Source organism: Melospiza melodia, chromosome 10, assembly GCF_035770615.1.
Source record: "Melospiza melodia melodia isolate bMelMel2 chromosome 10, bMelMel2.pri, whole genome shotgun sequence".
Taxonomy (NCBI): domain Eukaryota; kingdom Metazoa; phylum Chordata; class Aves; order Passeriformes; family Passerellidae; genus Melospiza; species Melospiza melodia.
Window position 1 is genome coordinate 22,017,556 of NC_086203.1, and position 26,543 is coordinate 22,044,098.

The following is a 26,543-nucleotide window of genomic DNA, read 5'->3' on the forward strand; positions in this document are numbered from 1 at the left end:
CCGCCGCCGGGCCGGGGCAGGTACGGGGCGCGGCGGGGCCGGGCCGGGGCCGGGGCCGGCCGGGAGGGGAGCGGCGGCTCGGCCGGGTCGGTGGAAGGGCCCCCGGGCAGGGACGGGGTCGGTGGTGCGGAGGAAGCCGGCGGCGGGATGCGGGGGCGCCTCGGCAGCGCCGGGCTGCGCTCGGCCCGGCGCGGGAGCGCTGCGGGAGGCGGGAGCGCGGTCCCGCTGGGCACCGGCTCCGTGCGCGGCAGCTTTTGGGAGTGTGTTTGTCAGAGACGGCAGGCAGAGAAAATGCTTCTTGCGAGGGAGGCAACAGAGGAACCAGGCACGTAATGTCAGGTTAAGCTGTCACAACTTTCTTGTGTCCTCTAAGCTCAGGCTGAGATCACGTTCGTCAGAGTCTGTGACTGCATGCATAGAAGTTCTTCAAATCTCAACTTTCTTCCTCTTTTTTTTTTTCTATTCTCCAGTACCCTGAATATTAGGTTAAACTCTTCAGGAAGTAATGCAATTCAGAGAGGGTAATTTGGCACTCTGGAACAGACAAAATTGAATTGATGTTTGTTGTGGCCTGCAATGCAGAGTAGGTGTTCAACACTGCTGTTGACAGGAGATGTGTGAGTGATGCTGGCAGGAGAGAGAACTTCTTTCATTTCCATGTTCTTGTGGGTTTGATCTTACATGTTATGCATGTAAAACAACTGGTAAGATTTTCATAATGCCACTTGGTGTTATTATTAGTTGTTAGAACTAGTCAGCAGGGGAATGAACCTGTGGTGGTCAGAATTTTTCCAGCTGTTTCAGTACTTTTTTGTGGAGATGCCTGGATTAACCACCTAAAATTAACAAGGAAATCTGTTTTAAATAATTTTTTAAAATATGCAGCAGCTATCAAGTGTTCTCAGTAATTTATGTTTTCATATTATATTAGTCAAAATCTAATATAGTCATACTCAAATTTCATATAAAACCCGACTGAAAAGTTCTCCAGTTTCTAGTTTTTAGAATAACGTGCCTCGGTTAAATTCTAAGATCATATTTAAAATCAGTAGACAATAAACCATAACTAGCAGCCTGCTTTTGCAGAGTAAGCAAGAATTTTAAGCTCATTTTAAGATGCAGCCCTGTGTGTTAGAATGCTGTGCGTTCATTCCCTGAGATTTTTCTATCCTTGTGGCTGGTCCTGGTTTATTATTTTGTAGGCAGTCTCATGGGAATACTTGTATTCGGTTCAGAACTTCTGGGTTTTCCCTATGTCCTTTGTGTTTTTGTCTTTGCATCCTTCAGCACTTCCTGTGTCTGTGCAATGTAGATAAAGAGAATGATCCAGCCACACTTCTTTTTTTATCAAGATTTTGTCCCCTCTCTGCCTTTTTTCCTTTTCTGTTCTTTTGCAGAATTGTGAGTACCTACCTGAGGCACAAACCACGTTGTGCAGCCACTGCTCTGCTGAAGCACTGAATTTCTCTGAAGTTACTCCTGCTGTTCCTGGATCTGCACATGATCGCTGCTCACGCCGTGGGTGAATTAGTAGTCAAGAAGCATGAAGCATGGTGGGAGTACTTCCTAACAGAAAATCAGGAATCTGTGGCACAATTGCACTTTGTTGAAAATTTTGGAAAATTCTCTAGGTGAGCAGTGATGTAAAAGTAGCAGTGGTTTATCCATTCTTGAATTGATTTGTTTTGGCACACTTGTAGTTGAAGAGCTACGAATCAGCCATGCTTCAATAACTTCTCTTCTTCTCCTTATAGCACTTTTATTTAGTAATTAAATTGAAGACATGGGGCCTATGAAATACAAATCAAGTGTATCCTCAGTGTCCTGTGGTCTGCAGTATCACCATTCATTGCTGAAATGGAGTCCCAAAGTGAATTTACACGTGGTGAGGACTTACTGCCCATCGGCGCCCAAGAGGCCCGAAGCCAAGTCTGCAGTGGAAATGGCCATGGGTCTCCTTCATCGCATCACAGAATCTGGGACTGCTATGGGGAAAAACTCCCTCCAAAAAGTGTCTGCAACGTGCAGGAATTGGTGGGACAGATACGAAGAATTTGTTGGAATCAATGAAGTTCGAGAGGCTCAGGGAAAAGTGACAGAGGTAAAGATGGAGATAATGTGGAATTTTTAAAATAGAGCTGTATGAAGCATAAACACTGTCTGAGGTAGAAAAGGTTATCCAAGGAGAATTCTGTCTTTTTTTTGCTTTGGCTGTCTGTGCAGGTACTGTGAATGTGTTCTAGGCTATGCATGTAGTAAATAGAGCTTATCCTCTGAATTGAAATGGAGTGTGTTTTATTTTGTTGGTGGTTTTTTTCCTCCCCCCACAAGAAAAAGAATTATATATAATTAGCAATTTAGGTCTGTATGGTAGTAAGTCTCTAAAATAAATGCTCTTTCTTCTCAGGCAGAAAATGTCTTTATGATAGCTCGAGGGATAGTTCGAGAGGCTCGTGAAAATGTAGAAGCCCAACAGATTAAACTGAAGGAAATTCGGGATCGCTTAGACAGGGTCTCTCGGGATGACACCCAGTATTTAGAACTGGCTACTCTGGAACACAGGTTGCTGCAGGTAATTTGTTGGTACTTAAGCATTGGTGAATGTGTTGAAAATTTGTGTGCTTTGTTTCCTCCACTAGTGATTGATTGTTTTTGTAGATGCAGTTCAGCCCTGAAGTGATCACAGTTAATTTCTTAGGGTGGTTGTTTTACTTAGTTGTTATCAATGGTTTGATCCCCTGTGCAAATTTTATATGTTAATGGAAAAGTAGAGTAGTAAATTTGGAGAATCAAACTGAAGATAATGAGCCTAGATAATTAATTGTTGTAGTGGTGACCTGTACATGAGTAGTTAAGAAAAAGCTGCCGTTCGATTAATTAACTCTCCATGCAATGAGAGAAACTCTTTTTTGGCTAACCCATGGAAGTTCTCTCAGCTGCTTTCTGCTGGTGTCTGGAGAAGTTAGCAGGGCTGAAACAGTGAACATTATGGGGAGTGAAAGACCTTGCTCACTCATACCCATTTGCTATCATCACATGGCAGATTCTCATGTACAAGATCTTCAGCTGTGATTCCTGATAACCTTTTCCATTTCTCAGACTTAGAATGATGCCTCATTGACTTAAGTAGGATTAATAAAGAAAATCCCAGAGTCAAGGGAAAATTTCTGAAACTACTAATAGATGTTCCCAATTTCCATTCCTTCACCTGCACTGGAGTTTGGGAGTTGGTTTGGATTTTTTCCTCTAGTATAGACTTTATAGCTTCATATTATACCTTCTCTTTTCATCACTCTATTTCTTGCAGGAAGAGAAGAGGTACCGAGCTGCATATTTAAATGCAGAAGAATCTGAGAGAGAAAAGTTCTCTCTCTTCTCTGCAGCTGTCAGGGAAAGCCACGAGAAGGAACGCACAAGAGCTGAAAAAACAAAGAACTGGTCTATTATTGGCTCTGTGCTGGGAGCTGTTATAGGTGTCCTTGGTTCCACCTATGTCAATCGTGTAAGGCTGCAAGAATTGAAGGTCTTGGTGCTTGAAGCACAGAAGGGCCCAGTAAATTTACAAGAAGCCATCAAAGAACAGGCCTCCAGCCATTACTTGCAGCAGAAAGATCTCAGTGATGTCATAGAAGACCTAAAAAAGGTGCTGCAAACAACAGCATCGAAGGGAGGGAAAGAAGGGGCTTTGTTAACTAGGGAAACCAGGAATGACTCCATAAAAATAGATTCTCTTTTAATGCCTTTAAATGAGCAGCTAAACTACATTAAACAAGTCAGTTCATGTCTGGGGAGTTTACAGCAGCAGTTTAACAGTCTGCAGGAAAGCATCACACGGGTGCTGTCGGAGCTGCAGAGTGTCAGAGTGGCCATCCAGTCCCGACCTACAGAAAGAGTGATGCCAAGGCCTGCAGGGGAGGGCAAGGGCCAGGCTGCTGCTGTGAGAGATGTGATTCTGGAGCTGTGTGATACCGAGCGGAGACTGGAAACACAAATCAAGAGAAGTTCTATTTACAGCACTGCACTGACATGTGCTATGTTTGCCATTACTCTGCCTGTACTCTATATCATCCTGAAAGGGAACTGATCCCTAATTAATTGCCACAACTTAGTAGTTTAATAAAGGTAAACTTGCACTCTGAGTACCTGGAGTACAAGTCCAAATAAAGCTGCTGTAGTGTTTCTCATTATGCCTTCTCCTGTATATTTGAAATACTTGAAAAGCCTTAGTCCATTACTGCTGCAGGCTCCATGTCAAGTCTCTGTCACACTGTGCTTTTTAACAAGCAAAGGAAATGCCACAGCTTGATCTGTTCATTTCATTCACTGTGTCACTCTTCCTGTCTAGTCTTGTGTGTCAAAACAGCACCCAAAATGCCCCTTTCAACCCCAAATTGCATCTGTGAGGCCCAGAACAGCCCCTTCAGACCCTGAGTTGTATCCCTGCTTGCTCCCAGTGTCCCACATCACCCCACAGTGGTTCCAGTTGTTCCCATCAGGCTCTAACTCACCCCAGTGGTCCCCAGTTTGCATCCCCAGTGTCCCCAGTAGCCCAGGACAAGCCCTGCAGTGTAATCAGGTACAAATCCTGGGTACCCTGACCCACAGATCCCTGTCCCCAGCCCCAAGCCACCCTGCAGCCCCCAGCCACCTCCCAGACCCCTTGAGATTCTGGGGTTCAGACACATTTATTGCTGGGACAGACAGGTTTGGGGGCCTGGCCCATGAACTGGTGTCCCTCCATGCCCACTGTGCCCCTCTCCTCCAGGTGTGGGCACAAGGAGGAGTCTTTCTCCATTGCACAGTGCCAGAACTGAGCTGAGGTGAGCCCCCCAAGTCCTGCATCCCCTCAGAGCCATCACTGTTCCCCTGTCACCTCCTTCTCCTCCAGGACACCATGAACTCCTACTACATCTTCACCACTGTGGCCTCCACTGGACCAAGTGACAGAACCTCAAGATGGACATGATACAACTGATTAAATATACAGTGATTTTCACTCTAGAGCTGCATTTGTGATTTCCTGTTCCAATTACTCCTTTGCTCTGTTGATTTAAATGCCTCATGTATAATTCTCTGTATTTTGCTCTTTATTTCTGCATAGTTTTGCCATTTGTTCATTCAAAATCATTAGGAGTTATCTTAACAAACAGCTGGATGATGAATTTAAAATACATTGAAGCTACACAAGGTAACCTTTTCTGAGGATGGTTTGTCATGAAGTATCCAAAACTTTCTAAACCTTCAGCTCTGTTATTGATATCTCCATGTCCCTTCAGGCAGGGAAAGAGGGAAAGGGTTCAGATCCAGAGCTGTATTAAGTATGATGGTGTTTATTCTGACAATATAAGCCAATTATGCTTTCTCTGCAGCCTCCTCAACCTGTCATTCCCAAAGTATTTTGTGGTTTTAGCAATCATCTATGGAGCAATCACTTTCTTATCCTGCTCGTATCTCATTGGAACTTTCTCCAGGTTTGTTGTTTTGGGGTTTTTTCCTAATCTTGTCCTACCTGGCAATTGAAATGTTACTCTACAGCAGGTGCTTTTAAGCCAGTACATTAGCAGCAGTAGACACAAACTACAAAATAATATTTGGAAAGAAGTGAAAGGTCCAGCTGCCTGTTTTTCCTGGAAGGATGAAAATTGGCTGATTGAGGCTAAACACTTGCCTGAGCAGTTAAACATCAGTATCTGTGTGTGGCCTCACACAAGGTTTCTGCTATGGCTCAGATAAGAGATCGTTTTCTCCCTGTGATGGCAGCAGATAGGCAAATCCAGCGTGGAACTCCTGCTTCACAGGCACTTCTGTGGGACCTCTGCAGACAAAGGAGCAGCGTGCTCACTCCATGCTGTAATCTTTGTGTGAGCAACTCCCCTGTCTGGTGTGGTGGGACTTTCTCCTGGTCTCAGAGAGTTTGAAGTTTTGATTGCAAGCTCCTGAGACTGCAACATCTTCGGGACAGGATCTTGTGGCACCACCTTCATTTGGTATCGCTGGGTGCTAATGACAGAACAAAGAAACAATGTGAGGAATGATCTTTGATGATTCACTACCTGTAAGAGAAATGAAAGTGCAAAAGGTGTTTTTGGGAAGTGCCACTGCTGATTTATGCATTGATTATTTAGAATGTGAAGTGAGTAACAAGTATTTATCAGGGAAGCAGTTTGATCTGCTGGCTTCAGAACTGGGATAAAAATTCCCTTACACTTATCTGTATCAAGAAGTGTGCATACAGATCAATAGAACTTTTCAAATTTATAATATTTCATAATTTCATAAATATTTTTACAGGTTATATTTCTTGCAGGAGCTTGACGAAAATCAGACAACTGTAGTTAAGGGAAGGACTAGTACCACAGTTCTATTTGTAATTTGCCACACTAGACACTGAAAATTTTGTTCTGGCTTGGGGTTTGGGGTATTTTTTGAGTTTAACTACATAAACTTGGCCCCCCTTACTATAACTGGCTGAATTTTTTATTTGACATCACTGAACATGTAGATTGTGTATATCAGCATGTTTTTTAAATGCTGAAGGGTAGGCAGCTAAACTTGAAAGCCAGGGAGCACTCACTGAATTGTACTCAGTGGCATCAAAAACGAGCAGAGGTCTGAGGCTAAACTTGTGTACAACAAATGAGAATACAAAACTGAGAGCTGTTTATTGTTCTAAAGAAATCTGCTTTTTACCCATTTAAAGAGAGTATTATGATAGTTTGTAGCTTTAACTCTATGTGTAGTTACAGGAAGAAAAAGTCAGTCAAGGACTGTATGAAGAGTCAATGAACAGTAGCAAACAAATCTGTAATAAACGATTGTTTGAAATAACACCTGAAATTTGAGAAGAGCTGCAAGGTGTATGTATCAAGATGAAAATAACTGGTCATTTGTAGGAAGTTGTGAAGACTCAGGAGCAGATCCTGTGTGCAGCTGGCAGAGCTCTGTGTTACAATAATTACCATGGCTCACTTAGTTCTGCTCTTCCTCGCTAAATCCTCCTATGTGAAGTGACAGCAGAATAATTTCAATTAGGGAAAAACCCTTGTAATTAACTGTGACTATATAATAATTAGAAGAGAAGATTTATGTATTCCCTCAATCCTGGATTAATCATCACTTCATTGTGGCAATGATCTAAATGTGTAGCTTGGCACTGCACTGTATGTGCACCCCAAAGCCAGAAGGTGTGGCTGCAGCAGTGGCAGCTCTGCCTGGGCTGGCTGAAGGCAATATCCAGGAGGATGCTAGAACATGGACTGTATGTATAATCTGTTTTGTGCTTTGTGCTTAAACCTTTGTCATGGTAACACAGGCAGCAAATACAGGAGTTTGAACAAAACCAGCACAGCTGCACAGGGGGTGCTCACCTGGGCGCTCACCTCAGTTCAGGTACATTTGCAGCAGTGATTTATAAAGCACATGACATCTCAGTGCATGTTTACTGATGATTCAGCCAGGACTAAGTGAATACTTTTTGCCTGTGCTCTTCAGGTCTATTCTAGTAAAACAAAAAAAAAAAACAAACAAAAAAAAAACAAACAACATAAAAAAAACAAACAAACAAAAAAAACCACCAAAAAAACCCCCAAAAAACAAAAAAAAAAAAAAAAAAAAAAAAAAAAAACACACAAAAAAAAACCACACCAAAAAAAAAAAAAAAAAAAAAAAAACACACAAAAAAAAAACCACAAAAAAAATCCCCCCCTCAAATAAAAACCCAACCAAGAAAACCACACACACCAACCTGCATTCTGTTGTTCTGCTGCATACCTTTGGGTTATTAAAAAGGTTTATAATAGATAGCTGAGTTTTCATTTTGGAATGAGGTCTCTCAGCCCATCCTTTCTTCAACGAGTAATTTCTGCTTGGTAAGGCCTTTGGAGACTTGAATACTTACTCTGTGAGCAAAGACCTCTCTAGGCAGGATGGTTCAGCCCTGGGCCCCAGTGCTCATCTGAGGGCGATGGTGGCTGCAAAATCCTACCCAGGACTGAGCTGGGTGCTGTGTGCAGGTCAGAGGAAGGCAGTGCTCATTCAGATTAGTTCCTCTGTCTGGCAGGACACAGAAGCTGAGTTAGGAGAACCTGGTAAGAGCAACAGGAAGCCCTTTGATAGATATTAACTATAGAAAAATGGGTGGCAGTGGCCTGAGCTTGGCCCTTGCTAAGCTATTTTGGGTTCTTACTGCTCCTTGAGAAACCACCAGTAACTCAAAAGCAAACAGCTTGTGGCTATGGAAATAACTGTGAATGAGGTCACTGCAGACTTCTAACAGTAGGTGCATTCTGAAGAGAAAAGTTGCCCTTCCTTCAACTCATGAAAGAACCAGAAAATGTTGCTTAAGAAGACAGGACAAAAGCAGTTAGATGTAGTGTAACAATCAGGATATACATATATATATATATTTATTTATTTATTACTATTTGGGTTTTGAATGTTCCAACATTCTAGGATCCTGGTCGGAAGTTGCAGGTGCTCCTGTTGATTTATTTGTATCTGTTTGTTTGGAAAAGACAGTTCCTTTCACAACATGCCTTCTAAAAACAAATACTTCCCTCTTTGTGGAGCATAGGAGTGGTAGAGATGTCCTGTTTACCTCAGAAAAAGGTTTGAGATTTGCTGTAGGAATGAGGTTTGTGAGCTAGGAAAAGGCAGACAATGCTGGATTTGTCCATATTATATTTAGAACTGTATTTTATTGCCAGATTTTTGCCAGGAAGTTACATTCATGACCTCACTCCTAAAGCAAAGAGAAGTGAGATTTCTGGTGCTCGGCAGCTGGATGATCTGAGAAGGTCTGTGCTTAAACAAAGCAGCAGAGCTCCAAGATAAAGGGATTGCCACGAGCATCCCAAGCTTGTTTTGCTGTGTTCTGCAGGAAGGAAGGCAAACCTATGCAAATAGGTGTGTGCTCAGTCTCTTGCTCTTCCCCTGCAGGTTCTGGGGTGTTGGCTATTTTTTACTCAAAATCAGATCCTTAATCATCAACAGATTGCTGCCAGCAGATCTGTAGATGCCCAAATGGCCATAACAAATACCTTAATGCTGTTTCTGAATGTTCTGATAACTGGAAGCTTGAAAGGAATGGAGTCAGATATGAAGTAGGGCAGATGTAGTTAACCTTCAGCTGGTCCCTGAGTTACTGCTCTAAATACACTTTATTCCCAGAAGCTATAGACAGTATTCACATACCCCTTGTGACTTCCTTAACTTGTCTCATCCCCTGCTTGGAGGGGAGGAAGAGCAAGAAAGAAATCAAAAGGAGCATAAGCAGCTGCTTGCCTTGTGATTATCATAATAGTTACGTAAGAAACTTAGCCAACCTGCTTAGAACCAGACATTAACAAGAGTTTTTACAGAAAAGGATCCTTTAGGGATTTAAATATACCAAAAACAACACAACAAAGCAAACCTTCTGAACAAATGGAAATCAAAAATTGTTTTTATTTGTTCTTCAAAATGTTTGCTCTTTTGTGACACCATTTTCAGTTGTATAATGTTTGAGAATTAGCTTTTTCTCTAGGGTTTGATTTATTTGTTTGGGTTTATTTAAGAACTGCTAAATTTTTGTGCAGACTGATAAAAACTCTTCCCAGGAGGGAAAATGGTTAATCCCACAGTGGTTTTACACCACCCTTGTCTCTCAGAAGGGCTGTATGAGGGGCGGGAGGGGGGCACTGTAACATCCCTAAAGTGCACAGAAGCTCTTCTTGCCCTGCTCCCAAGGCAGGCCCTGTCTCCAGCTCCCTGCACCAACCCTGCCATGGGACAGAAGCAAAAGCCTCTCCTTTCAAATGTGCTCTCACAGGGGTTTTTGCTGCTTTTTAAGTGAAGCTTGCAGATGTTTTTTACCAGACAGAAGGGGCTGCAGGTTGGGACTGGCTCTGGAGGAAAGGCACAAAGGGGATTAGTGTTTTGACTCAGGAATGGGCTGGAGCAAAGAAAAGTTAGAGTTTTTTTTTTAATGCTCTTAGTCACCAAAACTGGATTTCGGCAGATGCAATTTCAGTGCAGTTAAAATGTGTCTGATTAGTGAGATGATAATTCTGTGAGCCCGAAGCTAAAGAGGGATTCAGTGAGTGGGGTGTGGTAATAGGATGGCTTTTTCTGTGCTGGGATAAGAACAAGTAAGGGATCATTTCCTCATGGGAGCCCTCACGGGTTCTGCACACAGCATAACCAAGGAGCAAAGGTCCAGAGAGGCAGCCAGCAGTTGCCACTGAAATAATCCTTCCTTTGGGAGAGCATGGTCATGCTGCCAGATCCTGGGGACTGTTCAGCATCTCTAAACTTTCAGATATTTTTTTCCCTTCATAAAATTTGGGGGCTGGGAGTCAGAGAGACTGATGTATTGTAACAAAGACAGTAGATGTTTAATGACACTTCTGAACGTGGGATTTGTACCAACTATGTCCCTCTGAAATGTCAGAAATGAACGTGGGAGGAAAGCCCGATTCAGACTTTCAGAGCAGCATTATGCCTTCAATGGAGATGTGTAGCTTCATCTGTAGCCAAAAAGGAGAAGTGATGGGCACCCCAGCATAAGGCAAATTCTGTACTTTGCACAAACCAGGCCAGTGCACTCTTCCTCAGTTTGCTTTTACCTGCAGCTCCTGAATCACTTCTTCACATCCTCAGAGATGTTTTCTTTCCTCCACACAGAGTTTGTGGCTGGGAGCTCAAGGCATAACTCCATCTTTTGTCTGGGGTTGCCAAACATCTGGCAGTCAGCTCAGCAGGCAAATGACCAGTACTTACAGCCAGTCACTGCATGTATAGCGAGTCAGTTGTTAGACTAACTGTATATTCACTGATCAACAACACAGCAGAGCACAGCACATCTGGGGAACACAGAAGTTACAGTGTGAGAGAGAAAAATGGGGGCTTTAATTCTGTCCCTCTGTAGAACTGTCACTGACAGAACTTATCCCTAATTCAGAGAGAGGATTTTATGCAGTCAGTTCTCAGTGGCAAGAAATGCCTTTGTCTCTTTCACAGAGCACCAGCCTCTGCTCTGCCCATAACTGGAGCTTCCAGCTTCACAGGAATAAAAATCACAAAACCAGCAGTCAGTTTATATTACACATATCACTTCAGGCCCTTCTGCTTTATGGTGCTTTTGTCTCCACCGACTTCCAGCCAGAATGGAATGTCCTTCGCTGTTTTGCAACTAGAGATAACTCTGCTTTTGTCACATTCTTTAATCTCGCTCGTGTGCTGGTTCCCACATACGCTGCAAGCTGGAGCTGGGCAGTGCCTAAGCCTGCCGGTGCTGTGTGTAGGGGACAAGCTGGGTTTGCCGTCGCTGTCGGGTTCTGCTCCCGGTGCCCGCTGCCCTCCCCGCTCACCCGCACCTCTCACCGGTGGGAGAGCCGAGCACAAAGGCTTCTCGAGCCTGACCGCAAAGTTACATTGCTGCAAACGCAGAGGAGAGATAAACGATGCGATTTCTCCCAAAATACACAGCTTTAAGCCCAGCTCTCATCAGCGGCGCCGCGGACCCCGGCGCGCGCTCGGACCGGCCGGCACCGCCACTCGTTTTGGCGGCAACGTGCAGAACACTCCCGCTGCCCGGGCCTCGGTCGGTGCAGGCGGAGCTCGCCGTGCCCAGCGCAGGAGCCCTCGGCCGGCCGTGCCCACCGGCAGGAGCCCTCGGCCGCCGCCAGCCCCCGGGATGGGGATCCCGGGCACGGCCCGGGGCGCGGAGGGGCCGCTGGCCACGCCCCCTCCCCGCGCCAGCCAATGGGGTCTCGCCGCCGGCCTCGTGCCGGAGGGGGGCAGCCGGATCCTGCGGGGCGGGGCCACTCTGGGGGCGGGGCCTCGAGGGGAGCGGACGGCTGCTATTGGAGGAGCGCGGCCGGGGGGCGGAGCGGCCGGCGGGGAGAGGGGCGGGGCGGGCGCTCCGCGGCTCGGTGCGGGCAGCGCTCGGCGGCGGCGGCGGCGGCGGGAGCGGAGCGGGGCGGCCGCCCGGCAGGTGAGGGGCGGCGGGCACCGGGGCCGCGGGGAGGGGATGCGCGGGCTGCTGCTGCCGCCTCCGCGCCCGGCCCGGGGCGGGGAAGCGCTGCCGGGGGTCAGCGGCCGGCGGCAGGTGCCGCCCGGGGGCCGCGCTTTGTCTCCGCGTGGGGGGATGGGCGCGGCCCCTCCGGAGCGGCGGCGCCTCCCGGGCGGGGCGAGGGGCTCCGGTGGGCCGGGAAAGCCCCGCTCCGAGCCGCGCCCGCGGCTGGCTCTGCGGGCAGCAGGGCGGGGGTCCCCGCGGCTCCGCGGCCGGAGCAGCAGCAGGAGCGGGCGCGGGGCTGGCGAGCCCCTCCGGCGGCGGTAGCGCTGCCGGGAGCGGTGGGACCGGGGAGCCCCCGGGAGCTGGGCACGGCTCGGTGCGGGGCGGCTCCGCGCCCAGGGTCCGGCTGCCCGGGCGGGGGGAGCTGCCCGGCCCTGGCCCCGCTCCTCGGAGCGCCCTGAGCGGGCAGTTGCCGCTGTCTGCAGATGTCGTTCTCCACCTTGAGCACATTCCGTTTGAAAGAGTTTGCAGCAAGTGTTTGGGCCCCTCCGAGCAGGTGTGTTTTGTGTTCCAGGAGTTGCAATTTGAGATCTTTATTTTCTTAAATCTAAACTTTCTGTGGCTGCTGCTTTATCTCAGGGCAGCAGTCTGGAGCAGGAGTAGTCCTGGGAGAGTATCTGGAGCGCTGCTCTGGTTACAAAGAGGAAGGGGCTTACAACCCTGAGTGTTGTAAAACAGCGGGGTCAGTATTTTACTTAAACAAGTGCTCTATTCTGTGTGAGGCTGAATGGGATCTGCTCATTTGTGACCTCACTTTTTGAACAGGGATCACAGAAGTGTTCTGCCTTGTGTATGAAATGCAGAAATCGATGACTTTTATTAATGATGTGTCTGTGTGACGTCAGGGGGCTAAGCCAGTGATGGAAGCATTCACCCTGATTCAGGGGGAGGCTGATGCACTGAGGTGTTTTGCTAAGTGGTTTTGCATTGTAATGGGGAAATTGGTGTTTTCCCCTTGCTACAAATGGGGCATGGAATTTCACAGGTTTTAACAGGGTCACTTTGAGAGGCCAGCAAAGCCTAACAGAATCACAGGAGAAGAGAGCAAACAAGTTATGGATTGAGAAGAATCTGGCAGGGAAGGTGACTTGTAGGCAGGTTGGTGCTGAGCAGACTATTTCTATGCACATCCACACCTGTGTGCAGCTGAACTGGACTCTGCAAGCCAGGGACTTGCCCTGAACTGAGATTTGGCCAGAAAGCATTTACTATAGCACGGTCATATATGGAATTTTCTCTTTAAATTTCTTCCTAACATGTGAAAAGAGTTAGGTTAGTAATACGATTAACAATATTTAATAAGATTAAAATCACCAGCATAACTCTTGAGAAAGGTGGGTGCAGACTGTCAGCAGTTGACACTTTTAATCTCTGCTTTCTCCCATGTGAGTGCTGTAAAGAGTTCAGGCTCCAAGACTCTGCTTGCTTTTCAGAACAGAAAAATTCTGCCCTTGCCTGCTGACAGCTCAGGTATTGCCTTACCTTTCATGTCCACCAACAGCATCATATTCCCAGCGGGGCCACGGGATGTTCCCATATAAGGGCAGAGGGAATAGCTGACAGAGGCTGTAATGAGTGTGCAGAGCTGTTCCCTTCAGTGCCAGTCTTTGTGTGAAGCGGGGCTGTTGCTGGAGTGTTGCTGCTGCTGGCACGCTTGGGCTTTCCTGGCAATGCCAGCAGAGCCTGCAAGGACTAAACCAGCCTGAAAAGTATCTGTTGCTGCCCAAGGTGGCCCCGTGAGCCTGGAGAGAGGCTGCCTGCCAAATTAAGCAGTGCCGGCTGTATGTTGGGTGTGCTCTGAAGGAAAAAGCACCCACCCAGGTTGCCTGTGTGGGGTGTGTGCTATCCAGCACTGTCCAACAGAAGACAAAATTAATGGCACTTTCTGTCCTGCACTGTTGCTGTTTGCTTTCTGGAGTGTTCCTGTAGCCAGCAGTGATGGATACAGGGAAACATGGTGTCTTTTTCAGTGTAAATTTCAGTGTCAGCTGGAGAGGGAGAGCAACAGACGAGGACAACAAGAAGAAGATGAAGCAGCCACTCCCCAGAAATGCTTGAGATTTTTTCCTGGGAAAAGCTTTACTGCTGAATTGGGTAGTGTACATTATTTCTCTTCTGTCATCTTCTCTGTCTCAGTCCTTCCTGCTGCCTGTCAAAGCAAACTCACAAGGACATCAGTTTCTTCTCCTCACTGACAGCCTCTCCGTCTGTTCTGTTTTCGTTTGTAGCTGTTGTTTTTTTTTCCTCCTGAAACTTCAAATTGTTTGTTGTAGCCAAGCTCTGAGCTGAACCCTCCCAATCTTGCACAAGGGCATCTTGGAGGAAGATGATAGGACTTTGATTCATCCCAGCTTGGAGGCTGTGCAGGGTGGTAGCAGTCAGAGGAGGCATGAGCCTGCCTGCTTCCCTGTAAGAATTAGCCCTCTAGATACAAGCTGGTTTCAGGAAGCAGGGCTTGGACTGGCGCCCTTTTTGCTCACCTGGATCTTCAGAGAAATGTCTTTGTGCTCTGTGTGCTGGGGTCTCGTGCGTTCTACTGACTCTCCTTTGCATTCCCTATAATCTGTTAAAGCCCTGGATTTGATTTGCATTTATTTGTGGTTCTTGTGAGTATCTGATTGCAGGATTACTGTATCTGAAAGGATTCATCTTCTGCTGTTCATGAAAACCACAGGAGGGCTGCTTTTGCCTTTATGGGAATGTGCCAGCTGCTCTTTCATTGTGCTGGTATCATTTTCCCTGTCCTGTTACTGGAGGCGTCTTTGATGACCTGATGGTTGTGATGATGTCTTTAGAGAAGATTCATATTGATCATTATTTGAGCTTTGTCTGGTGTTGTCTCAGTGCTGGAAGACAATTCCTATAAATTCTTGCATGTGGTTTTTCAGAAACAAGCGATTGAGGCAGTGGGAGCACGTGCACAGTCTCGTGACTGTGATGATACCGCTGTTCTGGGAGGCAGAATAGATGCTTAATTTAATTGGGAAACAGTAAACTCATGTGTTGCACTGTTCTTTACTCCAGCACAGTGGTGAAAGCCACAGGACCTTTCCTGGTGGCACACTGAACCTGGGAGGCTCTCTAAAATCAGCATGGAGGGGGTTTTGCTACCTGCATTTTTCTCTGGCACGGTGAAGAGTCAGCCTGCGTGCTGTGGTTTGCCACAGTGATAACTGAGATGCTCCCCTGCTTAATAAACTGGCCAGGGTTGGAGTTGCTGGAGCTCAGACTTGCAGAGCTGCAAAGGTGCAAAAACACGAAGGAGGATGTTCCAACCTGTACCAACATGCAGCCCTGACTAATGGGAGAACCACAGTGCTTTGGTATGAGCTCTCTGAGGCTCTGCCTCCTCTCCCCAACTGCTGAAGTAATAAATGCTGAGGGCTTGTTTTCACTGCTAATAATTTTTTTTCAGCCAAGTAGTAACTAAGACATCTGAGCTATTCTGAGGTTCCAGGAAACAATTTAGTTATTCTTTTCATTAACTAGAAGTAAGTGCTGCCTCCCAATGCTTGTGAGGGAAAGAAAAAAGAAGAAACAAATGGTTTCAGTTTAGGTAAATTTTTTTGTTGTTGGTTTGTTTTGTTTTGGATTTTTTACTTTTTTTTTGTTTGGTTCTTTAGTTTTGTTTTATTATTGAATCAATTTTTAGATAGTTTCTAATATCCTGAATTTAATTTTAGACCTTCACTTTCAAGTCCTGCCTCCCAATCTCAAGAAAGAAAGAGGGAAAAGGAAGCAGAAAACAAATTTTTGTCAGTATGATCTCATTTTAGATGTTGATCAAAATGTGAAATGAATCTTCTAATGAAACAGATCCTAATGAAATTTCCAGATGCCAGACTTTAATTGAGCAGGAACTTTTGTGATGTGCTTGCAGTATAAAAACTGCAAGTACTGTTAGGATCACTTCTTCTGTGCCTGGTAAATGTGAGAGATTTTGCTTTGCTTTTGGCTCTGAAGTTCAACTGTGGAACAGCCTGGAACTGTTGAGTTTCCCCTGGCTCTGCTCTGCACCAGCGCTGCTGCTCTCAAAATTCTTGCAACTTCATGGCTACTCCCTTTTAGAAAATGATAATTCATTTCCCTTCTTGAAGTATCTGAACGCTGTAATTTTATCTTGCTACTTGTATCTGTTCCTGGTCTATCTCGTGTGGGAAGTCTCTTGTCCCTGTGTCACAGGCTGTAAGGGGATTGATCTTTGCTTCTGGCGGTGGTTTAGCTGGGCTGGTTCTGTACTGGGGACTGGAGTTCAGGAATTGTGTCACCACTTGCTCCAGATACCCACACAGAGTCTGTGGTGAGCCTCTGGGATCCACAGCTGTAAGGTATTGACTGAATGGTTTGCTGCTGCTTTGTATCTGCAGGTGCAGACAATTTCAAATCATCACCATTCTCCCTCTCTTTGCACTTTTCCTTAATTCTGAAATTAAAGGCAGTGCTTCTGGGTTTCAGTGAAAAAAAAAACGTGTGTGTCAGCTTATCTCAGCAAAATGTGGCATTGAGGCTCAGTGATGGGGCTCATCCTGCTGCTGAAGTTACTCCAGGGAGAATGCAGGCCTTGTGTCCCACCCTCCCCTGCAGGGTGGCTGTGCCTGGAACCGTGCAGGTGGAGGGAGCTGATTGTGTTCAAGCATTTATGTTGATGAAACTTGTTTTCTGACTAAATTGCGTGTCATTCTATAAATAGAATGGGTATGTTTGACATCTTACCCTGTTATAATAATTCTCAAAATTACTACATAGAAGTAGTGTTTTCAGCTGAGGGTTTCTGCCCATGTATGTAATTTCAAAATGATTTTTGTTTCAGTCTCTGCTTTTTTAGCTTTCCTGCATTGCATCGTTTCCCAGTTTGGTTAAGTGGCTTCCCTGCTCTTTGTGTGGAGTTACATTAAGAACTGGAGTGCCACCTGTCTCCCCCTCTGATCCTGACTCCAGGAGGTTGTGTGCTCTTGAAATCTCTCTGTGCTTACAAGTGCCCATGCCCTCATCCTGCTGTGTGAGACACTGCAGAATTTTTGGGTTCTCTAGTTTCCATAAAGAAATGCCAACCTCTGTGGACAGCTGGCCAAGCCAATGCTTGAGAAAATGCTCCTGGCATTGCCTGCTGAGTGTTCTGCTCAGCTGGAAGTCCTTCAGACAAAAAATATTTGAAGCAGAGGAACCATGGCTTCAGAGATGGTCCTGCCAGACCAGGCTTTGTGAGAAATAATGTCCTCACTGAAGCTGTTGTAGGGTTTTGGACAGCTTGGAGTTAGTTAATGGTCCTAAAACAACTCTCTCTTTAGTACTTTCAGCCTTGATCCCAAGATTTTTTTGCATTGAACCTTCTTAAAATGCTGGAAAGATTGTGATAGTGAATTATGAAATTATCATATGTGAGAGCATTTTGGTAACACGTGATGAGAATTTTGATCATCTGTTTGCTGTCTTCCACACACCAGTCATAAACTCTTCTCACCTGCCTTCTATTGTCTCCTACTTCTAGTGTAGCCAGGAGTTGTGTGTGCTGGAGATCTCAAGTGCAGAAGCAGTTCCTGGACCTTTGAATTGCACTGACATCAATATTTTGATCTTTATTCGCTTCCTGCTTGACTTTTTGAATACAGATTGCATTCTGCTACTGAATGATTCTACCCCAGAGAATGGTAAAGCTGATCTGCAAGTGAATTAATTGCATGAAATCTCTGTGTGCCACTGTGGGAAATGGAGAAGTACTAACCAGGGGCTTGCTTTATTTGCCAGATCATTTCAGCATTTTGATAGAAATTGATTAAATGAGGCTGCAGAAGGGCTGAAGTACCTGGAGCGACTACAGCCTTTGTGAATTTATGTTCTGATCCTTAGCTGAAATGTATTTTGAATTGCATTTTACGTCAACCTGATACTTGAGAGATTTAAGACAAAGATTGCAAGGGCTTTTTGCTGTTTGTCCTGCATGGCAGTGCAGCTTTCTCATGGCTGTGATGGAGATGTGTGGTTCCCTTGTGTGGCTGTGCCTTCTGAGGCTCTAACGGGTAACACTGACTCGTACTGTTTATTTCCTCCTTTGATCTAAATTTTTTCCTCTCTTATGGGGATTTGTAACCAGAAACTGTTCTCCAGATGTGTGACAGCCAGCAGAGGTGCATGTGCAATTTCAGAATGGCCCTGGATGATTGCTACCAGCTTGTTCTCTTGGCAGGAAGGCAGGGTTGGAATTGGCAGGAAGGCAGAGCAGCCCCTGAGGCTCTGCCATCCCCGAGTGCCTCGATGTGCTGCGCTCCTTGGCCTCAGTCACAGGCAGCTGCAGCCCCAGAGCTGGAGTGTCTGCTTGTGCTTTGTGCCCAGCACTGCTGGGATGATGCAGAGCTAAAGGAAAAGGAGTGGTGGGGTAGAGCAGCTGCCATACAAATGCTGCTCTTGCTCTCTGTGCTGCCCAGAGGGCAGGTACCTGCAGGATGACCTCCCACAGCAGCACAGATGGGCAGTAGGGACTGTGCTGCTGGCATTGTGGCCGTATAAGCAGCTGCACAGGACCAGATGAAAGAGCCATTTAGCCTGTTTTGCTTTCTCTGGGCTTGGGACAGTCAAGTCTCTGTCCTCAGAGTGCCCAAGTCACCATGGCCCCTTCCTTCTCCTCTGAACTGGTCTGCAGGGGAGGTGAAAGCCTGTGTCAGTGGCCTCAGTAACAAGCTCAGCAGAGTGCCACAAACATAAAGGCTTCTGACAACCATGCTTTCTTGCTAATTATGTTTTTTAGTTATTCCTGTATGTTGTAGTAGCAGTTCTGTTGTAGATACTTGAGCTTTTAAAATGCATTTTCTGGGCATAGAACACAGACAGCTCGCTGCCATTGATGGTCTTGCAGGGAATTGTTCTGTTTCATTGTGGGTCTGATGCCTGTCTGTACAGGGTGGTGGCATCATGAGGCTTTCCTTAATGACCTATACTGATAATGGCCACTGTTCACAGTGCTTAACTAGGCTCCACCACTGTGGAGAGCTGTCTCTCTTGAACTCTGTGAATAAGGATTGTGAAGAGTGGAAAGATTGGGCAAGCTGATGGACATATCACATAACAGTGTTATTTTGGATCCAGCCATCCAAATATATCTAGAGCATCCCACCATCACAGACCTGCTGTAGCAGAGCTCTTGCCATGGACCTGTGAATGCCAAACTCATTAGCTACAGACAAATAACATTGAATAGTGTTTACCCTCCAGTGGGTGACAGGGATGGGAGGAATTTGTGTGCTGGTGCTGCCCACGCAGTCCCAAGAACATTTCTGTTTAAGTACTTTTGCATTTTGGCATTCTGTTGCTGAGCAAAGGTTTGTGTCTGTGCCTGGTGCAGGTGTTTGGCATCCACATGCAAGTCCCAGGATGCTGCTGGGATGCTGCTCTGCACTGAGCAAAGCTGTTACAGGAGAATGACCTGCACTCCCAGGTCTGTGGTTTCATCCTTTTCCTGAATGTTGGAAAGCCACATCTGTTTCCCTTCCTCCACAGTGAGATCCTAATGGGTGCTCCAGTGACAACTACAGACACTGTGTTCTGCAGGCTGCCACAGCCTGTTTGATCATCAAAACACAAATGACACCTGGCTGTTCAGCTCTGGGATTGTAATCTGCACCCCCAAGTGCACCATGTAGAAAGTACCAGAAGGCACCAGGTCCTAATGAAGGAACTTTGCCCAAAACACAATGTGTTTATTTTAAGCAGGTAGAAATTTTATGTATGCAGTGATTCACAAGGGAAATGGTCTCAAACAGCATAAACACATGGACCTTGTTATTCCATTCAGTAATGAAAAATACATCTCAAAAACTTCTTTTCTGTATAGAGAAAAAACAAAACTTTTTGTGCTTGTGAAACTCTTATCTCTACTGGGAACTGTCCTCTGTATTGCTGCTTCACAGGCTGAAATAGAACTGTTAGCTGACAAAGTAGTACTAATGTCTTGGTGACCTGTAGGAAGATTTGTGTTTATCTTCAGGCTGCTTTTCTGTGTATGCTCTGAGAAGTCTTGTGCCTTTGGCCTGTTTTGGACAGAAAGGTGAAAAGCTCAAGTGGAGGAAGGGGAATTGATCTTTTGAGATCTGCAATAAAAAATAAAGTATTGCAGGACTTTCCCGCTAAGGGAGCAAAACAGTCCCTTTTAAATGAAGACTCTGTTTACGTGTGTTAATTCCCTTTGGGTTTTTGTGGGATGGAAAGGTCACTTTGTATCTATCTAAGCTATGAAAAAAATCAATTGTTTAATCAATTTCTAAAGTAGGTTTAGTGAAAATGACTACTGTGGTGTGGCTGGGGCTTTGATATGTGGAGGCGTCCCAAAAAGCTGCTAGAAAAGTCAATGCAGGGCATTGCTGGACATAAGCTCACAGAAATTGTAGGGGAATTTTCTGTCCCATTCAGTATGTCCACGGGGTGGTTTTTTCTCCCTTGCCCAGTCCCAGCGTGGCTTCCTCCTGGTGTTCCTACTGAAAGAATGGATTGCTGTGAGCAGATCAACAAAGGCAGTCATGCAGTTCACTTGAGCAGTCATGCATAAATATGAGCAGACTTTCTGCTGTTCAAACTGATGGGTAGCCATCCCTGAAACCAGTTTTCCATAGGGTGCTTGTTCCTGCTGCTTGGAGCTGTCTTGGTGATCTTGTCCCTGACAGACAGGCAGGTATTGGTGTTCCCAGGTAGCTGGGCCAGGGGGTTCACAATGGGAAATAAATTTCTTGCTTTGAAAATGCCAAGGTAAGGACTGGTAAAAGGCACATGTTTCATTCTACTGTTGCTTTGCAATTATTTTCTTCCTAGTGGTGTGACAGACAGAGCCCTTCCAGCTGTCACACTGACCCACACTCAAAGCTGTACCTGCCTATACACAGAGCATAAGCTCTCTGCCTTGTGCTGTTTGCAAACTTAGGTGTGGGTTTATTGTACAACACCAAGTGAGAAGTAACACAAAAATGAGAAGTGCCACACAATGGAAATCTGGTTAGAGGTGGAAGTTCAATGGGCCTGCTGCTAGAACAGAAGTAGAGGAAGGTACCAGTCCTTGTGATATGGAGTGCCTGGTTAACACCTGCAAGGGATTAATGCTTTTCATGCAGTCATCCTGAATAAGTCAGGTCTTTGGGGAGGTTTGAGTTAGAATTTTGGTGTATACTTCAGAGGTGTATATCCCTCCGAAGGCATGGATTGTGTTAATAGTAAGAAAGTGCTGCTGGAAAGGAACACAGCAGCAGGTGCCTGTTCATGTGTTTCTTGGATGTTTGACTTGGAGTCATAGAATGGTATGAATAATTGATCCGTGCCAACACCAACAGCATACCTCATAATTATTTAATTAAAATAAAAGGCTGATGCTTTTGAAATCATGGGTTACTGGGTGCATTTCAGAAAGTGGTATTCCTAGCAGGTGGCTTCAGCAAGCATCAGTAGTGTACTCTGCTGTTCAGTAGTTCATCAGTATTCTGAAAATAAGTCTAAAGCCACTGCTAATGTTGATTCAGCAGAGAAGCAGGCCATGCTGAGGACAAATTCAAAACCATGGCTAGAAATGACAGGAATGTTGGGATTTTCTTGCTTGAATATTCTCAATAGTATGTAAGTCTTTGGCAGAAGGGGGAGGTAATGAAGTTTACCTTAGAGGTTTTGGAGAAATGATTAAATGGTGATTAAGAAAGATACGATCTTCTTACCCTCAGTACAGTCAGATAATTGACTGATAGTGAATTGATACCATCTTTGCAGCCTGATTTCTGTAGCTCCTGCGTTATGCAGTAAAATGAGTCCAGTGAAATTGCATCCATATGATACAGGCAAGTTTGGACTTCTGTGTGCCAGAGATGCTGATTTTTCACTGGTTGTGCCTCACCAAAGCAGTGACTCTGAAGAAGGGGAGAGAGATGGGGAGAGGACAATCAAATTGATATTAAAAAACAAACAAACAAAAGAAAGTAAAAAGCTGTTCAAGGACTGAAGAAAAGATGCCTTGTCCTGAGACACTGACAGGACCAATCTGTTGATTGCCAAAAAAGCTATTGAGAGGTGAGTTGGTTAAAACATGTGCATAATTGACTCTGAGGAGCTCCTCTTTAATCCAGCAGGGAAGGAATTAATGGCTCAAGGCAGAAGGCAAACAAATAAGAAATTAGTCTGGCCTCGCTGCCAGAAAGAATGATGGAGCCATTGTAGCAAACTGCTAGCAGAGTAGTGAACTTAGGTTTTGACCTCCAAAGGCCTTTAGTCTGGATGCCATAAACCACTGCATTTCACAGAACCACTTAATGGGCTTTGTGGAGGTGTGAGTGGATAAAATGGAACAGTGCCTGTGTGTTAGGCAGGAAATCAGAGCGGCTGTACCTTAAATTATGTGACTCTGACTAGTCCTGGTGCAATTGGTTTCTGTTTTTCTGTGCTTTAGAAAAAACCCCAAGACCAATTCAGTCATGTTCTTCATCCCTGTTTGTTCTTTTCTTTCCAAACTTTGTTTATGTCTAGATGTTTTATGCACCATTAGTGGTACATCCTGGATGTAAAGAATATTGTTCATGACAGGAGTGTCAACTTCAGGTTTGTACTTCAAATATCTCATGAAAATGAAATCTTTATATTTTTTATGTTTCTTAGAAATATCAATGTAATGGTGAAATAGTGTATCTCACCTGTCTTGCAGTATTTATTTTATTGATTAAACTTTCTAGGAGAGTAGAGGTTTATTAAGCATTTAATGTGTAAAGCCATGTACCCTAAGGAATTATGTTAAATTCCAGTGGCATTTAAGTAATTCAGTTTCATAATCTTCTCTTGCATTCAATATGAAAATCCTATACAAGAAGCAAATCTGATGAATGTTGTAATTTAGCCTCTGATTGTTTCAGAATAACTTGTGATTGTTTACAGGCTGAAAATGAAAGAACTTTACAAGGCTGAGAAATCACTGTGCTCATTTAGTTTGATGCTGTGTAAAGCAAGGCAGTGGCCTTTCTTGAATTTAAGCTAAACATTCAAGTTGAGACTGAATGTTAACAAAGAGAAGAGTTGCAAGTGATGGAGAGCTTGTCCTACTAAATACATTTCAAAATACCTTTGAGAAAAGAAGCTTGAAAAACAGACCTTGGTCTGCTCAGGCCAGAAATATGCAATTAGCAAATTATTAACCTTGTTGTGAATGGTTTAAGTAACGTGGTACTTGTTCTGTTTCACTTCTGATTGACTATATAATAGCCACCATCAGCAGTCTCTGCTGTGTGCTGGATTGCAAAATCTGCTAATTAACACATTCGTTTCATATTGCTGCTGCCAATGTTTGCATTGAAGAACGTGGCTTTTTTTGGCCATATGGATGGGTGGGAATATCAAGATCGTGTTATGGCTCTGTGCTCATTCATGTGTGATGCTTTGTGCTCTGTTTTTCCCAAGACATCTAATCAGGCTTGGGGCTGAGCAGTGCCTTTTTGGAGAATCTTTAACTGAAAGGTCAAAATAAGCACAAGGCTCAGAGACAAGTCTTGCTGTCACTCTTCCCAGCCACTCCCCGCCCACCTTTGTGTGTGTCTCTCCACTATACATATGTAGCAGTCCTTCACCCTGCACATTCAGCTGTTCTTTCTTTCCTGAGACTCAGGGTTTTAAGTGCCACTCAGGGTCTTCCCAAACAGAGCCAGACTCTGCCAGCTGGATCTCCCTCAGGCTGGGGGTGGGTGATTTGTGCTGTGGGAGCTCCTGGCACTCCCCTGCTGATGGGGCTGCTGCCTTTGCACCATTGCTGTGCGCTGTCAGCTGCCTGGCATCTCTGTGTCTCAATTAACCTCGTGTAGGTAGACCAGGATTTACCCTAAAGGCAGTATTTGCCTATGGACTGGTATCTGGTGCTTCTTCAAGGGAGTGGGAAGGAAAGTGTGCCTTACAGTGGTCTCAGTGAGGGCTCCAGATGATGCCGTGGAAGCTGAAGACTTGGATTTGCAGTCCGGATCGGGTCTGACATGAGTAAATTTGTTCACACTTACCCTCTGCTACCTTCCATCCATGCACTGAAAGTGTTACCAGGAAACTCCCTGTGGGAGAGCAAAACCATCACGAGGGGGAGATGGTAAAATCTGGCTATTTGTTCCAGCTCTCAGGGTGCATCTGAGGAAGATGCCTTTGTTTTATTGAATGAGAGATATTTTATGGTATTGATGGGCTTGTGCCTGTTGTAAGAGCATTTGAGGCAGGCAGCTCTTTTGCTTTTGCTGTCACTATTTCAGCCCTGCTTGGTTTCTCCTTTCCCTTACCAAGTGCAACTGAAAACGAGGTACTGAGGCAGCCCATCTAGTTTTTTGTATGCAATCTAGCAAATATTAGCGCTGGAAACTGGGCTCTGGCTGCTGTTTGTCTGGTAACATTACCCTCTGTTGTTTCCTTGTGCTGCTTTTGAAAAATACTGGTTTGGTTTCTCTTTGAGAGGTGGTTGGCCCATAAATGTATTCCAGCCCACCTAATAATTCTTCTCTCAAATCTTTCATCAGTTTTTTTCTGTTATATAGTTTAAAAAGAAAAAAAAACCCAAATGCCTTCCTTTACCCCTGGAAACAGGAGTCGTCTTGTTCTGCTGAGCTGAGTGCTGCTCACACTGATCACTGCTGTTCCCTTTGTCTCCGTTTATTTTAGAGTTAAGTTATAAGCTGTTTAAGACTAGGCTATTTTTGTTCTGTATTTTTGCAGGATCTTTTACATGGGTCTTCTAAACATTAAAATAAATGCTCTTAAAGGCAAAAGTACCATCTGTATCAGGGCAAGATGGTCATTGCTCTGAAAATGAAGCTTTGTGGGTTTATTCTGATAAACCATTTTGGCAAGCACAGAGGAATGCCTGTGTCAGGGCTGGGCTTGTGACCATCTCCTGTCCACGCTGGGTTGCCCTTTGTCAGTCAGATGCCTTAGGAAATCACCTTCTCCCTGTCCCTCTTTTGACAGTAGCTGTGGTGCTCAGCAGGGGCTCCCTGGCTGTGTTTGCTTTAGCTGGAGAGGTGTTTGCCTTCACTGCAGAATTCCAGTTTCCAGCTGCCGGGAAACCTGGAGCGCTTTTGTTGATTTGTTAGGGCACAGTGCACCTCAGGAATGCCTTTGCTAAGGAGCTGGGAGTGATGGAGGGGATCCTGCCCGTTGCACTGTGAAGCCTTCTTGTTCCTCTGTACAGAAACACCAAGCAGGAATCCCCCAAAGCAAGGCAGGGCAATAGCTCACTCAGCTGACTACTCTGGAGGGTGTCAAAGTGAGACTCACTTAGGTTTCCCTGGCACAGAAGTAAGGCAATGAATGATAGCTGCAACTTTAAGTGAGTTTTTGTGGGAGACGATACTGTGAGTTGCCCTACCAGAGGGTTTGTATGCACTTGGTCACTGTTAAAAGCTGGTATTTCTGAGCCACTGACTAGGGCTTTTTTCTGGGACTTGGCTTTGGGCCAGCTAAAATCTTTTGCACTTGGAAGAAGCAAGTTTCAACCTCTTTGGATTTGGAAACTTCTAAACATTTTACAATATGGATACAACAATGGATTTGGCTTTTTACTTATCTTTGGAAACAGCAAAAGTCTATGCACTACAAGTTTAAAAGCCACTGACGTGAGCATGTCTTCCTGTAGTGAGTTCAGCAGAACACCTTCACCTCTCTAATGGGTTGCAGCCATCTGATGTGCACCCCTTTTCTTTGCTTGTATTGTATGCACACACAAATGCACATTTCTGGACTGTCTTTCACTTGAGATTTTGGAGGCTGTTGCCCTAGGTGATCTGAAAATGTTTGGTGTTTGTACAGGGTAGGGTGGTCAGCTGGTCACTTTGTTTTGATCAAGTATTTGGTAGTTGCAGAGTAGGTTGTGTTTATGGGGCATTGGTGCTGAGAAGGAATTTCCTTTCCTGGCTGAGGTAGAAAGGCCATCCACGTACAGCTTTATTCCTTTGCTTTAGCATTCCTTGAGGTTGTTTCCCTATTTTACAAATGCATCTTTTGGGAACTGCCAGGAAAATGTCTCTCTCAAATGGAAATGGAAATTTCTGAGCTCAGAGGAATGAAAACCTTTGGGTCTGTGCTCACTGAGTGAAAAGAGGATTACCACCAGCCATTCTCCAGTGTGCAAAGCAGTGGAGCAAAGTCTGCAGAGACCCTCTGAAAGTTATTGGCTTTCCCAGGGAAGGGTGCTTGTGAATAGAATTGAATGAGGTTGCTTGCGTCCCTCTTGGCTTCCCTGCTGCAAGTACAGAAAACAGTGAAACTTGGAACTCAGAAGGTGCCTGAATAAAATGGGAAATGGGTTTTTTAAAGTAGATTCTTTGTGAACAGGTCTAGAGCCAGTGTTCCTGCATTACTGTAAGAGAATTAATGGGTTTGTGACTACATTTAGGCCTGAAAAAAGCAGGGAGGCAATGCTGATTTTTTCCAGAACTGCTTGAAGGGTTCAGAAATGAGGATGGTGTGCTGGAGCAGATGCAGATGGCTTATTTTCACTGGGGACCGTTAAACC

The 26,543-nt window shown here is 45.2% G+C and overlaps 2 protein-coding genes across 7 annotated transcripts in view; both read left to right on the top strand.

Moving 5' to 3' along the window:
- Position 1: 1 nt before the first annotated feature.
- On the top strand, positions 2-4,187 carry CCDC51 (coiled-coil domain containing 51). Of its 2 annotated transcripts, XM_063164816.1 has the most exons (5): positions 2-20; positions 1,398-1,631; positions 1,755-2,101; positions 2,408-2,572; positions 3,308-4,187. In XM_063164816.1, exons 3-5 carry the CDS (start codon positions 1,784-1,786, stop codon positions 4,082-4,084), a joined length of 1,260 nt encoding a protein of 419 aa, XP_063020886.1. In that variant the 5' UTR covers positions 2-20; positions 1,398-1,631; positions 1,755-1,783; the 3' UTR covers positions 4,085-4,187. The 2 variants fall into 2 exon arrangements, with proteins under 2 accessions (XP_063020886.1, XP_063020885.1); XM_063164815.1 differs by lacking the exon at positions 2-20 and having other exon boundaries at positions 202-1,631.
- A 7,745-nt stretch (positions 4,188-11,932) lies between these two features.
- PLXNB1 (plexin B1) overlaps positions 11,933-26,543 on the top strand; it is a 77,270-nt gene continuing 62,659 nt past the window's right edge. For 4 of the 5 annotated variants that reach the window (XM_063164822.1, XM_063164821.1, XM_063164817.1 and 1 more), the window contains exon 1: positions 11,933-11,974. The gene's annotated coding sequence lies outside the window, so the exon portion shown is untranslated. Of the gene's footprint in view, positions 11,975-13,950; positions 14,150-26,543 lie in introns of those variants that run through there. The other variant, XM_063164818.1, reaches the window with a different exon arrangement.

Coding starts and splice junctions, on each gene's coding strand:
- CCDC51 (XM_063164816.1), top strand. CDS start 1,784: ATGGGGCCTATGAAATACAAATCAAGTGTATCCTCAGTGTCCTGTGGT. Junction 2,102..2,407: donor CTCAGGGAAAAGTGACAGAG/GTAAAGATGGAG, acceptor CTTTCTTCTCAG/GCAGAAAATGTCTTTATGAT. Junction 2,573..3,307: donor TGGAACACAGGTTGCTGCAG/GTAATTTGTTGG, acceptor TATTTCTTGCAG/GAAGAGAAGAGGTACCGAGC.